The sequence below is a fragment of the Trichomycterus rosablanca genome, chromosome 6 (assembly GCF_030014385.1).
Source record: "Trichomycterus rosablanca isolate fTriRos1 chromosome 6, fTriRos1.hap1, whole genome shotgun sequence".
Taxonomy (NCBI): Eukaryota; Metazoa; Chordata; class Actinopteri; order Siluriformes; family Trichomycteridae; genus Trichomycterus; species Trichomycterus rosablanca.
The window spans coordinates 23,096,581-23,112,193 of record NC_085993.1 but is presented as its reverse complement, the minus strand read 5'-3'; the positions used below and the strand labels follow the sequence as shown (position 1 = coordinate 23,112,193).

General features: G+C 34.5%; 3 protein-coding genes across 3 annotated transcripts; all 3 read left to right on the top strand.

Annotated features, from left to right (window-relative positions):
* The first annotated feature begins 989 nt into the window (after positions 1-989).
* On the top strand, positions 990-1,937 carry or90a1 (odorant receptor, family 90, subfamily A, member 1). Its single transcript, XM_062996729.1, has one exon. The coding sequence runs from the start codon at positions 990-992 to the stop codon at positions 1,935-1,937; it is 948 nt and encodes a 315-aa protein (XP_062852799.1).
* A 4,574-nt stretch (positions 1,938-6,511) lies between these two features.
* On the top strand, positions 6,512-7,982 carry LOC134316747 (odorant receptor 131-2-like). Its single transcript, XM_062997176.1, has 2 exons — positions 6,512-6,778; positions 7,266-7,982. Exons 1-2 carry the CDS (start codon positions 6,512-6,514, stop codon positions 7,980-7,982), a joined length of 984 nt encoding a protein of 327 aa, XP_062853246.1.
* A 5,896-nt stretch (positions 7,983-13,878) lies between these two features.
* On the top strand, positions 13,879-14,796 carry LOC134316370 (odorant receptor 131-2-like). Its single transcript, XM_062996728.1, has one exon. It carries the CDS (start codon positions 13,879-13,881, stop codon positions 14,794-14,796), a length of 918 nt encoding a protein of 305 aa, XP_062852798.1.
* The last annotated feature ends 817 nt before the right edge of the window (positions 14,797-15,613 follow it).

The following is a 15,613-nucleotide window of genomic DNA, read 5'->3' as shown; positions in this document are numbered from 1 at the left end:
CACCTTTGCCAGTAACAACTGCTATCAAATGCTTAAGTCTTACATCGTCCTTTAGCTACATTGGACGATTTCGAGCATGAATTGCCTGCCTCATAAAATGTCTTGCCACAGCATTTTAACAGAATTCAAGTAAGCCTTCAAAGGCTTATCTGTGTTTCTTTTGAGCTGTTTAGAGGCAGCTTACGTGCTTTTAATTGTTGTCTTGCTGCATAACCCAACTGTGCTTGAGCTTTAGGTCACAAACTAACAGACAGTCTCTTTCAGGATTTTCTAATACAGAGCAAAATTCATGGTTCCTTCAATTATAAGTCATCCAGGTCCTGCAAAAGCAAAGCAGCTCCAGGCCATCACACTAAAACCACCATGCATGACTGTTGGTATGATGTTCTTATAGTGGTATGCAGTATTAATGCCATATGTAAGAATCTCTCTCACCAGTCCAATTTATTATCCCTTTCTTTTTGGACACCAATGGTTTGCACCTTGAAGCTCTCCTAAGGATGCCATTTTTGTCCAGTGTCTTTCTTATTGCAGAATTAACTGAGCCAAGTACAGCCTGAAGTTCTTTAGTTGTTTTTCTGGGTTCTTTTGTAACCTCCTGGATAAGTTTATGTGTGTGTTATTGATGAATTTTTGGTAGATCTGCCACTCCTGGGAAGATTTACCACTGTTTCATTTTTTCTCCATTCGTAGATAATGACCCTCACTGTGGTTAATCATAATTAAAAAAGTGTTTATTTTTATATTTAAAGTTTGATGAACTAAAACATGATGAACTAAAACATGTAAGTGTGACACATTTGCAGAATAGAAGAAATTGGGAAGGGGACAAATACTTTTCATAGTACTGTATTTAATCTGGAATACTAAATACATCAACAGCTATAATAATAATAACAACAACAACAATAATAATAACAATAATAACAGTAATAATAAAGCTTTGACTAATTAACCATTGTTCTGTTCTAGGGCAAAAGACTTGAGTTATGAACTCGACTGTATCCCAAGTTTTGGTACGAGACTCATTCAGCACAGCATTTGCAAAGAACTTTATTTTAGTTGGGGTGTGGCTCAGCATAAGCTTCATCAATATCAGTGTGGTGGCCACCTTCTTCAGCAACCAGGTCTTTTATGAAGATCCACGCTATATTCTCTTCATCCACATGGTCTTTAGTGATGCCGTGCAGCTGACTGTGACAGTTGGCCTGTTCATTGTAAGCTACATCTCTTACACTATTAATGTATCAGTTTGCTGTGTTTTTATCCTTGTGGCTGTCTTTACAACACGTAACACACCTGTTAACCTGGCTGCCATGGCTGTTGAACGCTACATTGCCATTTGCCACCCTCTGCGTCATGCCCAGATCTGCACTGTACATCGCACCTATCTCCTCATTATCTTAATATGGCTTATCTGTGTAGTCCCTGATACCTCTGACCTCTTTGTTACTCTGGCTACAGAACCCATTAGCTTCTTTCAAAGTTCTGTATTGTGTATACGCCAAAATGTTTTTAAAGACCCGGTGCTTTTATACAAGAGGCAGGCCTTTGATGGAATCTACTTCTCCTTAGTCTTCCTCACACTGGTTTACACATACATAAAGGTCCTGTTTGCCGCACAGGCTGCCTCTTCTGAGAAAACATCAGCCCAGAAGGTGAGAAACACTATTCTACTTCATGGAGCTCAACTTTTCATGTGTATGCTTTCTTATATTTCTCCAAGTGTTGATGTCATCCTAAATCTCATCTTCCCTGGACAAGTCTCGGGGATCCGATATGCCAACTATCTTACTGTTTACATTATGCCACGTTTTTTAAGTCCAATCATATATGGTGTTAGAGATAAAAAATTCTTCAGCCATCTAAAAAGATATTTCATATATTCTCAGTGTAAAGTCAGCAAAAAAGTCAATCACCAAGAGGAAGAACATTAAGCACACCTTGTTATGAGTTTTATTAATTAATTTACGTCTAATTGCTGTGCATATAAATAGTATATAGCAGTTTTGGTGACAAGCACCATTAGCATTCTTTTTTATAATGTAGGTAATACCTGCTTTTTAATTCATTAAGATTTTAGTATTTGTGGTTTGTCTGTAAGTATGTAAAACAAATGTGAATGGAGTTGTCAAAAACACAAATGTATCTGCTACAATATGTTGTAAAGAAGTAGTACATTGTAATCGTTTCTAGAACACCAATTATAAGGAATAACCACGACTGTTATTGTTAGATTTTAATGCTGTTTTATATTTATGGCTCAAATATTATACACAATATGAGTGTTACAGATGTTTTCTTCTTTATGAATAAGCAGGCATTCATTTGTTTTAAGTGCATTATAGGGTAAGAATTAAACAACTTCTGAACTCCTCTGTTCGAAACTCGGTGTTGCCACCGGTCGGCTGGGCACCATCTGGCGGGCATAATTGGCACTGCCTGCAGCAGAAACTAATTGGCCACCATATCTGCAGGGTGGGGACCAGACTATGTGTGGGAGAGTGGGTCTTCATACGCTTTGTAAGGACCCTGATTGGCGGAAGAGACACCTGTGCAGAAAGCACCGGCGAGAAGAGGAGGGCTGTACACGTGTCGGAAGAGGCATGTACTGCGACGTGCTCTCCTCGGATGCAATCTGGTATCTCTAAGCAGCGGAAGACAAAATTGAGTGTGCTAAATCGGGAGGAAAATGGGGAAAAAATTAAACAACTTAAATCCATTAATAAACATAGCAAGTATCTTGTGTATTCACCACTTATATCGACAATTAGTAATTATTAAATACAAGTACTTACTAATATGTGTTACACAATTTAAAGTGTTACAGATAATGGTCCCATTTTACCCTATTATGCATTTGTTACCCTTTAGAAGAATATGATGTGTAACCCTTAGTTATGAAATTATGTATCTGTGTGAAATTATGTATCTGTATCATATAAAATAAATAAATAAATAAACTACAGGCTTTCAACTGGCAACTCTTTGGGAAAGGCCCTGTCCTGTTTTAGAGAGACTGTTCTTCAATGCACAAAGCTAGGTCCATAAAGACATGGCTTGAATTCGGTGTGAGGTACTCCAGAGCCCTAAACACATCCTTCACCTTAACTTCATTGAACACCTTTGACATGAATAGGATCACTGACTGGGAGCCAGACCTTTGGGTCTGATTTTACAAATGATGTTTTAACTGAATCTCACAGACAAACTTCAAAAGTCTGACAAACTTCAAGAGACTGTTACAGCTAGTGGAGAAGTTTTATAATAATGCCTCTGGTAAATGCTGAAATGTTTGAAATCGACAGAAAATAGCAGATGTGTCCAACAGTGAAACTGCTCTGTGTCAATGTTTTACTGTATTATGTTTAATAAAATAAACATTTGCATACACTCCATGTTACTTTGTAACTTTGTCATGTCAGTTAATGCTACATTTACATATAAAAACAGATAAGCCATAACATGATTTCAAACAGATCTGAGGCTGAATTGTACCCAGAAGTTTATTATTGACAAGACTCACAAAGTCTACAGGTTTAACAGTGTAATGGAGTTAAAACCATGTAATTTTTCTCTTTCATGAAAAACTTCTGATTACTGTTACCCTTGTTAAAGATGAGTGAAAACAGTGATTAAAATTAGCTAAATATTAAATTGCTTAATTAAGCTGGGTAAAAAGTTTAACATTTATTCTATATTTTCACATTTATTATAAGAATATAAAGATTCTCTTTAAATAATCACATCTATTGGCACACCAGCATTTGGTATTTTGTTAGTCTCCACCTGTAATGCTATACAGTGCAAAAAAAAATCAAGAACTTTCTCACTACCTGCTCCTTTTTTTCATTCTTGTTGTCAGCTTGAGCCACAACTTTTTAAAGGTAAGTAGAAAGGTGCAAAAAAAAATTATAATAACAAATAGATAAATAAACCAGTGTGCATATCCAAAAGCTGTATACAAGCATTTGTATCATCAATGGGCTGAACATTTTAAAGTTAAAACAGTGCTAATATCTCAAAAATTATGGAAGATGAAAGTCGACCAAAAACTAATAATAATAATAAAATTATTGGACAACAATACTACTGCAAACACACTAATAATAAGAAAAATAATAAGACTATTGGATAACTAATAATAAATTGAGAGGTGCATATCATAAAAACAATGTGAGTGTGATTGTAGCTTAGCAGTGGTGAGGGGTTAAATGGTTTTTGATGAGATAGTGATATTTCATTTTTAAATGTATTTGTTGGGATCAAGGTAATTTTTTCCCATAAAGATGTATGGGAAACCTGTCATGGAACTGCATATATTTTAGGCTAATGTAAAAGAATGGTGTTGTTTTTGACACTTACAACACAAATTTGAAAAACACTGAAATACAATTGAAAACAGTTAAAAATCAATAAAAAATACAATAAACCTGCACTTTATCTTTACTTCTTTATTGTTTTCTTATGTTTTTTAATTGTGGAGATGCTTGATCTTGGACTACCGTATTCCGTTCAGTAAAGGCGCATTCACATGAGAAGCAACAAAATAGCTTTTGTGCTGGCTATGCCGTTGTTTCCATGGAGTGTGACAGCGCACAAAACTTAACGTGTCTTATTGTACTAAAACAACGAGTGAGGAATTTCAGTAGTGGAGAGAACTGATGACCAGTAATAATTAAGAGAACTTTAGTGTTCCTGTGTCATTCTTTTAATACATTAAGTCACATTAAGCTTTTTTTAAATGATAAGGGTTTTAGACTCTCTAGAAAAAAAAAAAAAAAAAAAAAAAAAAACAGCACCCCGAGCTATAACACAGGTTTAAAAGTGAAACAGGAGAAAAATGCAGCTAAACACAGACACATATGGACGCTTTCAGAGTGAATTTGACAGTTATTCCACACAAATGCAGATACATCTCATACGCGCACTTGATGACATTTTACTGCACAGCTTATGCCAAGCGCTAAACAAAAAGGAAAGTGCCTCATAAAGGAAAGTGGGCTAATATTTTTTTACATCAATATGAAGAACTAAAAGCATTAAGTTACAATCATAAAAGGGGTGAAATTTTGCATTAATAAGCAAAAGGGGCAGATTTGAGTGCTGGATACGTTTCTTCCTTAATTCAAGAAAGTGATGTTTTACAAAATGTGTTGTGATTTTTATTATCATTTTATCTTTTTTATCATGGTTTTGTAAAATAAAAACAAAACATAAAAATAAAAAATAAATGAATATATGTAAATATAAAAAAATAAATGAAAAATAAATAAAATATGTAAATGAAAAAAAAGTTTTGTGTGATAAATATGCAATAACAGGCAAATTATATGGAATCAATAGTAATCATGAGTAAAAGAAATGAAGTGTAAAAATAAAACAACAATTATGTTAGCTTGACAAAGTCATCATGCTCTTTTTCTTCTTTTTCTTCTATTATTATTATTATTATTAGTAGTAGTAGTAGTAGTAGTAGGAATAGTAGTAGTAGTAGTAGGAATAGTAGTAGTAGTATTTTATTAATTTATTTGCAAATTTCACTATTTTCACAGCTCTCAGTTTTCATTTCATTGAAGTCAGTTAATCGATGTAACACTTTGAGGTAAAAAACTGTATCTAAAGTTTTTCTTTGGGCACATTTATAATATTGCCAGTAATGTATCAAATATACTAAAATAGACACGCTTCTTCTGAGAAGATTAAACATACATGCTTAGAGTCATCTGAACATGTGGTGCAATGAAAAAATAAGACTAATAAAAAGCTGACCTTTTGTACAAGGTTATTACAATGGTCATTCCACTATGTGTGTGTGTTTTAATGTGTGAACTTGCTTTTCAGTAGTGTCAAATACTAAGAAATTCTGATTCAACTGTTTCAAATTCTGATCCCTATATGATTTGTAATTTACAAATGTATTACATCATGTGGGCATTTCACTAGTCTAAGACACCCACTATTTATATAAGCAATAAATGTATTTGTAAAAAATAAATTTACATGGTCATTTATATAACTACCATAATAAATCCCCAATCTGCACTCTTTAAATGTTAGTCTATGAGCACACTGGTTGAAATTAGTAACTTAGTTACTTTATTTTCTTTGTCCCAGGGATATGATGTTGAGATGATGAACAACAGAAGCTCCTTAGGGGTTCCTACACTTTTTACTTAATTGATGTTCTCAAGGTATATAAGCGCCAGCATGGATCTTTTCACAGGCAGGCCAAAAAAAAAGAAATGTAAGAGGTTACAACATATGCGGATGGATATAATTAACTACTATTTAGGGTCTTATACATGTCTTAATCATCAATTGAATGTTGATTATGTGTTATGGTTTGGTCTTTGTTACTTTATTTCACTTTTATTTATGTTTTTATGCAGCTGTATATCAAGCAAAATTACTTTTTACAATTGTTTGATAGCAGCTTGCAGTATTAAGGAATTATATTGTACTGTTATGTGAGAATATTGTTTTTATTTTGTTATAGAACTTTTAGATCATGAATTCTTCTGCTGGCTCGGTGTATGAGAACTTCAATGTCACCCTGCCTATTCAGAATGTTACTCCTAAGGACAGCTTCAGCTCTGCTCTTACCAAAAACATAGTAGCCATGCTAGTGTGGTTAGCCCTCAGTGTCCTCAACGGTAGCATGGTGTCCACTTTCCTTAGACACAGCTTTTTCTATGAAGACCCACGCTACATCATGTTTATTTGCATGGTTGTTAATGATGCGGTTCAGCTGACATTGGTAACAGGTTTGTACATGGTAAGTTTTGAAACCAGGTTCTTTTGTTTTGGGTAAATGTAGGTTGTGAGTTCTTTTGTTAACAAGAGCAAATTATAACACATCATTTACCTCACCAGCATTAAATTTGAGATTAACATATGTGTCTTGAATGTGCTTTTTAATTTAACCATGTCATACACAGCCACTGCTAGGGACTTGATTTAACATTTTGAAGGACACTGGATCTTAAATATCAATATTATATATATATAAATATAGTTTAAAATAAAATAAAATTGCAAATACTGCAAGTTGAGACCATGTTAATCTCAAATTAAATGTTGTTGGGGTGCTTAGAATTGTCTCAGTTTATAAAATCTAAAAACATATATGGAAAAGACCATTTTGGTCTGTTGGTCCTGGATTCTGTAAAGTTGCTTTGAGACTGTTTATTGTTAAAAGTGCTAAACACATACAATTGACTTGACTTTATTTATTTACCTCACTGTGTATATCCTCTGTCTAGGTGAGCTATGTATTCTCTAGGATCCTGGCATCTGCCTGCTGTCCTCTTATCATGACAGCTGTGCTGACGACCCGCTCTACTCCTCTCATTCTTGCTGGGATGGCCATTGAGCGCTATATTTCCATCTGCTTCCCCCTTCACTATGGTCATATGTGCACAGTGCAGCGCACCCTCTGGCTGATAGGGATCATCCTGGTCCTAAGTGCTGCTCCTCCCCTCACTGACCTCTTTGTAACTCTAAACAAAGAGCCTGCTTCCTTCTTTTATACCTTGATATTTTGTGACCATACACAGCTATTCCGTGACCGCTCCATCTACTACAAGAACTGTGCCTTTGACAGTGTGTATTTTTCCTTCGTCTTTCTGGCCTTGCTTTATACATATTGTAAGATAATGCTGACAGCACGAGCAGCCTCCACTGACCTGGTGTCAGTGAAGAAGGCCCGGAACACAGTGCTGCTTCATGGTGTACAGCTGCTGCTCTGTATGCTGGCTTTTGTGGTGCCATCCATGCAGGCACCGCTTATCCAGCTGTTTCCACAGTATGGTCTAGAGATACGCTATGTCAATTTTCTGCTGGTATACATCATTCCACGATTTCTTAGTCCTATGATCTACGGGTTTAGAGATGAGAAATTCCGGAAATACTGGGTTAGGTACCTGTCTAGGGTCAATAGGGTTAAGCCGGCTGATCAATTTTCACAGAAACCAAGATGAATCTGAGGAGTTTCATACATCCATTGCATATATTTTTTTTATTTTCATATACCGCTGTATATTTATTCCCAATTGCTTAAGCTCAGAACTTCAAGTAAAATGATATTTCTACACTGTGAAGCACAGCACTACTGTTCACCTGTAAACTACCTCAAACTGTTAAACTGTTTAAAATATCTTTTTTTTTCCTTGCTTTTTTTATGTAAACCAAGCTAGTAAAATGTTAAATATTTTTTATCACAACAGTATATTGGCAATTGGTTAAAAAAAAAGTTCTATAATCACCACATATTTCCTTTGTGGACAAGAGATTAGCAATGTTTAATATTTATGGCATACATCAGTTCTCCTAAGCGTTACTTGACAGGTGGGCTGCAGCGTTGTACAGCTGGTAGAGTGTGTGCCAAATTGCAACATTGTTCTTGAGAACCTGAATTTGATGCTTGTCTCCAATCACTGTCTGTGAGGGCATTGGAATATTCTGTTGATGTCCATATGAATTTTTCCCCAAATACTATGGGTTTCTCCACACAAAAACAGCAGAACTAGTGAGCTGACTATTCTAAAAAGTGACTATTCTAAATTTGTAAATATTTGTGACATATTGCACATTTACTCTAATTGTGATATGGATGTCTGGATTCTTGATGATATTTTGGACCAAATGTTGACCAATCTCCAGATTACATGTTCAATAACCTTTATTTCACCTAAAACATCCTTCCCTGTACCCAAGCATCACACATTCTAGCGATAAATGACTAGCTTTTTTTTAAATTATTTCGAAATTACGGTAGCCAAAAATCAGTTTCAATCCGTAGTAAAATGGGACATTGTTAATACAGTAACTGTTATTAGAAATTATCATTGATATGTGGTCAGTGTGCTAAAGCACTAAAGAAAAACTGTAATGTTTTACAATTATATACTGTATAATGTGTATGATTTTATATTTATATGATATAATAAAATTATTGTGACAATTCCTTATTATCTATGAGCTTTTTACGTTAAAAAAATCAAGATAAAGTTACAATTATCACTTTTACATATTCCATGTCAAAAAACTAGTTTTAGCAAGTTTTCTGCTTATCTATTTTGTACATGACACAAGCAATTTGTCCAACAAATGTTTACAAACCAATCATTTACTTGTAATTTACTACATCCAAATAGTGGGTCAGAAGTTTACATTCAGTCTCTTTAAATAGCTTGGAAATACCATGGCTTCATAACAGTCTGATTTAGAATGATCTAAATCTGTTTGACATCATTTGAATTAACTGGAGGTGTACCTGTGGCAGTTTTGACATCATGGGGAAATTAACAGACATCAGAAAAATTATTCTGAACCTGGTACATCTTTGGGACCAATTTTCAAACCACCAAAAGTGCCAAATTCATTTGTTCAGACAATTATTTGCAACAGGACCATGCAGTCATCATATTAAAGGAAGAACACACAGTCTTTATCCTAGAGATAAATGAACTTTGCTCAACAAGGAAGAAGTCACTGCTCCTAAACCACCATAAAAAGTCAGGTTACATTTTGCAACAGCACATGGGGACAGAAATGTCAAATGGTCTGATGAAACAAAAATGGAACTGTTTAGCCATAATAATCATCATTATGTATGGATTATGTATAGAGGAAAAAGCAAACGATCCCAACCATGGAGCAAGGGGTGGCAGCATCATGTTGTAGGGGTGCTGTGCTGGAGGAGGGACTGGTGCACTTCACAAAATAGATCACATTGAGAGGAAAGGAAATTATGTTGCGATATAAAAGCAACATCTCAATTAGCAAGAAAAAGTTCAAGCTTGGGCTCAAAAGTAATGGAACAATGGCTTATGGACAACAAGGGCAATTAATTGGTCCTCACAAAGCCCTGACCTCAATCCCATAGAACATTTATGGGCAGAACTGAAAATGCATTTAAAAGTGAAGAGGCCTATAAACCTGACTCAGTTACAACAGTTCTTGTGGAAGGCTACCCTGAAATATCTGACACAAGTTAATAAAATGTATGTCAAAGCTACAAAAACTAACCAGTTGTATGTAAACTTCAAAGTCACTGGAAATGTGATGAATTAAATAAAATCTAAAATTAATCATAAATCATCTCCAGTATTATTCTGACATTTCACATTAATAAAATGTAGTAGTGATCCTAATTAGTTTCACAGAGGGAATGTATACTACAATTAAATGCCAGGAAATGATGGTCCTTTTTATCTTTGGCACAGAGCAAATGACGTTCGTTTTTCCAGAAAACAAGCTGAACTGTGGACTCGTCTGACCAAAGCACATGTTTTTACACAGTCTTTCAGACCATATGAGATGAGCTCAGTCTCTTTGAGGCGTTTCTGCATAGAATTGATAGAATAGAATTTTCTCTTTGTGTAAGAGTTTCAGGTTTCATTTCTTGATGCAACAGAAGTGATAGTGTTAAGTAGCAGCCAAGAAACCATTTTATGGAAGACCAACAGGGTGAAAAGTCTAAGATATGCATAAGTTAACATACATTGGAATAAAGATTAGTGAAAAATTTTATTATGGAGTGACAAATCCAAGTTTTAAATATTTGGGTCTAATCGTCACTGATATGCAAGAAGAAAAGTTGAAGAGAGACAGAAGAATAAGTTCTTGGTGGAAAGTCTGTCCTGGTTTGGGGTATTTTGAGGTCTGTCCAGTTTATTTATTTATTGCCCCATGGTCCAGGGAATGATTTCCACCTTGTGCCCTGTGTTTCCTGGGAGTGTGTAATGTTTATACCACAATTTTCACCAAAATAAAATGGTTAAAAATAAATAAATGGATAATGATGCCTATGTTTAGTTAGAGAAGTGCAATACACTGAACTTAAAAAGTATTTAAATTAGGGCTGTCGAAGTTAACGCGATAATAACGCATTAACGCAATCTCAATTTAACGAGATTAAAAAAAATAGTGCCGTTAATGCACTAATTACATTACGATATTTTTTTACTTCTAAAACTAAAGCAATTCATTTTTCACCCACGGGAGACAGATTGAATTATTCTCACTGACCACACTCACACGCACGTTTAATGTTCTTTAGTTCCGTTTGACAAAAAAAACCCTTAAAAATAGAGCTAACAGCGAAGATAAACCGGTTACAAAAGCAGCGACCGCTGTTTGTGTTCAATTCTCTGTTCACAGTGTCGATACAAGTGATTCAAGAATCGATTCATTGTAAGCGCAGCGTAAGTTTCTTTTCTCAGTCATCTCTCCGTGTTTACTGTTATGATGAATGATGCGGTTGTAAATAAACACCAAATACTACAGAACATTTTGTGTGACTCGCTTACATTATAAAGTTCAGGCTTAATTATACTGGTTATTACCACAAAGCGGGAGTCGACTCAGAGTCGTTTACGATTTACCGAGGTGAACCACGAACGTGCTGATAGAATCGGCTCAGATGGGATCGGACTGTATTATCTTTTTAAAGTAAATATTTCAATCAGCAGAATCGCATCGCATGTATGATGTGCACAACGTTAATTACGTGCGTTTATTAATGAACGTTAACGTTAGCTTGTCAGAAGCTTTCTCAATGATGTCTGTGCGGTGTTTTTTTTTTTTACAATTAGTGATGGCAAGCAACTGTTCCACTGCACTATTTTACACTAAAAACTAAACAATTCCATAATGCTCCAGATTGCATCATTCTAAATAGGTATCGGCGAGTACAAAAATACATGTACTTGTACTCGGTTGGGAAAAAATGGTATCGATGCATCCCTAGTGAAAACACACTCACTTCGTGTAGAAACGTCCATCAAACCATCGTCACGATACAACCACAGAAAAGTCTGTTACAATAACTACGCATCTGACATATATACGAAGTCAAGGTTCTCTGCTAGATAGTATTACTGCCTAGTATGTGAGTGAATAAAACTCCCTTACAGTTTTCTCTTGTCCCAGCAGTTTTTAACATAAGTACATTTAGCATAAATATGTTCACCATTTTAATTGTAACATTTCACTTAAAATCCTTGTTTTCTATAACATTTACACAGATTTTTTTTAATGCGATTAATCGCGATTAACTATGTAAAATTCTGAGATTAATCGCGATTAAAAATTTTAATCGTTTGACAGCCCTAATTTAAATACTTGCATCTTTGCACAATTTGTGGTGTGGATATGAATTTTAATATTTAAAATTTTACTTTAATTTAAAATAATTGATCATTACTGTATTTGGAAAGTCACACACCTGGGTCTATAAGGGCCTGTGATTTTTACTACAATGTCAGGACAAAAAAACAAGCTTTGGGGCATGTTTTTAAACGTCCTTTTTTACTTATTATTGGCAGTTATTATTATAATTATTATCATTATCATTATTAACATTATTATTATTATTATTATTATTATTATTATTATTATTATTATTATGGGCAGTTAATTGTGACTTGATAATTAAAAAGTGTGTAAAAAAGCAAAGCGTCTGAATATTGTCTGAATCCACCATATGTTGGTGATCTGATGTCAGATTCTGTGTGGTGACCCAAACTGTCTAAAGATGTTCGTGCAACATGGTTTAGTATTGATTTGTATATATTCTTAACCGAATTACAAAAATTATAGAAGAAAATGATGACTACATTATGAAAAATGAAAGTATGGCATGCAAGGTGACAAAAATCCACACTTTTTGACTTGCAGATGATAAATTATGTGCAATAGAATGAAACACCAGAGTATTTTTATATAAGTTGTGAGTGATGTTAAATATACACCCTTGTGCAAGGTTAAAAAATTCCTGGAATGATTAATCACACTTCACTTTCTGACAGTTTCACAGATAATGGGTTTGATAGAGATGCAAATTATACTCTTGATACTATTTCTGCTACATCATCACAAGCCTGGTGCACAATCTATGTTGTATCAGAGCTGAGAGTTGAAGGAACTACACAGTCAAGAGACCTGACCTTATTCCATTAAATACATTTGGGATGAACTAGTGGAATAAACAAGATCTAATTGTCCCAGAAAAGCATTTGAACTTTTGGTGGCTAAAGGGAATTAAATCCCTGTAGGATCCTTTCAGTGTTTGAATCAGACTTCCCAACAGAAATGAGCAAAGTTCATTCAAACTCATTAGCTATACCCTTGATGCTAAAGTATATTGGGATAGAACCTTTTCAGATGTTTTGGATCTAAATCATTAATTACCCATAACATGTTGATTGATAACAAATGTATTCAACATACACTATTAATAAACAATTTGCTTTAATCTCATTGAATAATCATTTACAGGCCAGGCTGGTTACACTTTGATTTAACTGCTAGAACTTCAAATTGAGCCTTTGGGGCATGTGAACAACAAAAAGAAACTTTAACGCACAAAAATACTTGCTGATAAATCAACATCACATTCCTAATATTATTGGTAATATTATTGTTTTCATTATTGATACTTACAAACCTCTGCTTGCATAATCGAGTAATTGAGTTGGTGGGATTTTAGAGAATTGCTTTAAGATATTTTTAAAGGATATTCAGAATGTCATGTAACAGTTATTGTTAACTTGGTCCAGGTACACGTGACTTCTAATTATAGTCAATCGAGGGTAAATTACTTACAATCTGCACTCTAGTCTACTGCTAATCCCCACCCCTTACAAACACCCACAACATATATACACATATATATAAACCTTATATGGCTCCAAAGCCAGCCACTTCATCTATAACATGGGTTTTTCTTTTTCTTAAAGGAATTACTAATGAACCAAGGACTTTCTTCTTCTGCCTACTTAAGTACTTAAGAACATTTTGGGTGAAGTATTACCACTTCTTTAAAAAAATCTTTCTTAAGATTTCATAATTACTGTAGAGTATTTTTCAGCTATGAACACATCAGTAAATCAAAACTTTCAGGAAATCTTCACCCAAAATTTTATTACTGTTTTTCTTGGACTTGTAATCATTTGTATTAATTCAATATTTGTTTCGACGTTTTTTAAAAGTAAAATTTTTTTAAACAATCCAAGGTACATTTTATACATCCACTTGGTTATTAATGACATAATTATGGTTTGGATTTCAGTCACTCTCTTTGTAATGGCATATGCATGGCAGAATGTTATTTTTTCATTTTGTTGTCCATTATTAATCACAGCCTCAACTACTCAGAAGAACACTCCACTAAATTTGGCTATGGCACTTGAGCGGTACATTGCCATCTGTAAACCTCTGCATCATCCTCAGATTTGTACAGTGCGCAGAACCTATTTTCTTATTTTTTTGATATGGATAGCTGGAATTATCCCTCCACTGATAGACTTGGTTATTTCTGCTATACTCTTTCCTTTATTTATTCTTAAAACTGTAAAAGTCTGCTCTTCAGCAATTGTATATAACACAGATTACCACGATAAGAAGAACATGGCTACTAATGTCATTTACACATCTTTTGTGTGGATAGTTCTTGTCTATACCTATTGTAGGGTGCTGTTTACAGCCAAAAAGATGTCCTCTGACAAGGTTTCGGCAAAAAAAGCTCAGAGCACAATCTTGTTGCATGGGGTGCAGCAATTGCTTTGTATGCTGTCTTATACCACTCCCGTAATTGACTTATTTTTTGCTCGTATTTTGCCTGATCAACTGAAAAAAATAAGCTCTAATGCTTATCTGTTAACAAACATCGTACCACGGCTGCTCAGCCCACTCATTTATGGTGTGCGAGATCAGGCTTTTGCCAAACACTTGCGCAAAAATGTATCATGCAGACTATGTGTTGTAAAAATTGAATCAGCTGAAAAGTAACAACAAGGTCATTGTTTAATGGTGTACTTTTTGCTCTGTACACATCTTTAGCTCTGTACACTTTGTTAACCTCAGAACACTATTTTTCTTCTGGTATGTATATAGTGTTCACCAGTAATGATTACACTGCTGTGACACACTCACAAACACAGCATTTACATTTATCACATTTGGCAGACAGTTTTATTCAAAGCAACTTACAATTACAAGCAAATAACAGTAAAGCACCTTGCTCAGGGGCCAGCAGTGGCATCTTGGCACAATACACACTTTTAAGGCATAATTACTATGCTTGTGTCATAGCTGGGGTGAGAATCGCCCACCTAAATAACATCTGGTCAGTGGGACTAAATGGTGTCCCTTTAGATTGAGAAATGGTTACAGGATGATAAGGTGTACAGAGCAATAGATGGACCATAGTAAGTAATTGTAAATCCACAAAGTTCATCTGTATGGTAGGTTTAGCTTTTAAAAGAATAAATAAATGTACACACCAGATAGGTGTACCTATAAAGGACTCAGAGAGTGTAAATATTTTAACAATGGGAAATGGTGGCCTCTTTTTGCCTAATTAAACAGTAGAACACATCTGTTTATTTACATATGAATACTCAACCAAAATAATTTTTATGTAATAATGGTCATCACTACTTTGATGTTTGAATGTTGTGTATGTAATGTAATAATGTACTATAAAGTATTTGACACATACTTAGCCATATTTAGCAAGTAACTTATTGATATTTTGTGGACACCCCTAATGATTTGTTTTTTAGCTGCATCTGTTGCTAACAGATGTATACAAGTGGTTATTAAA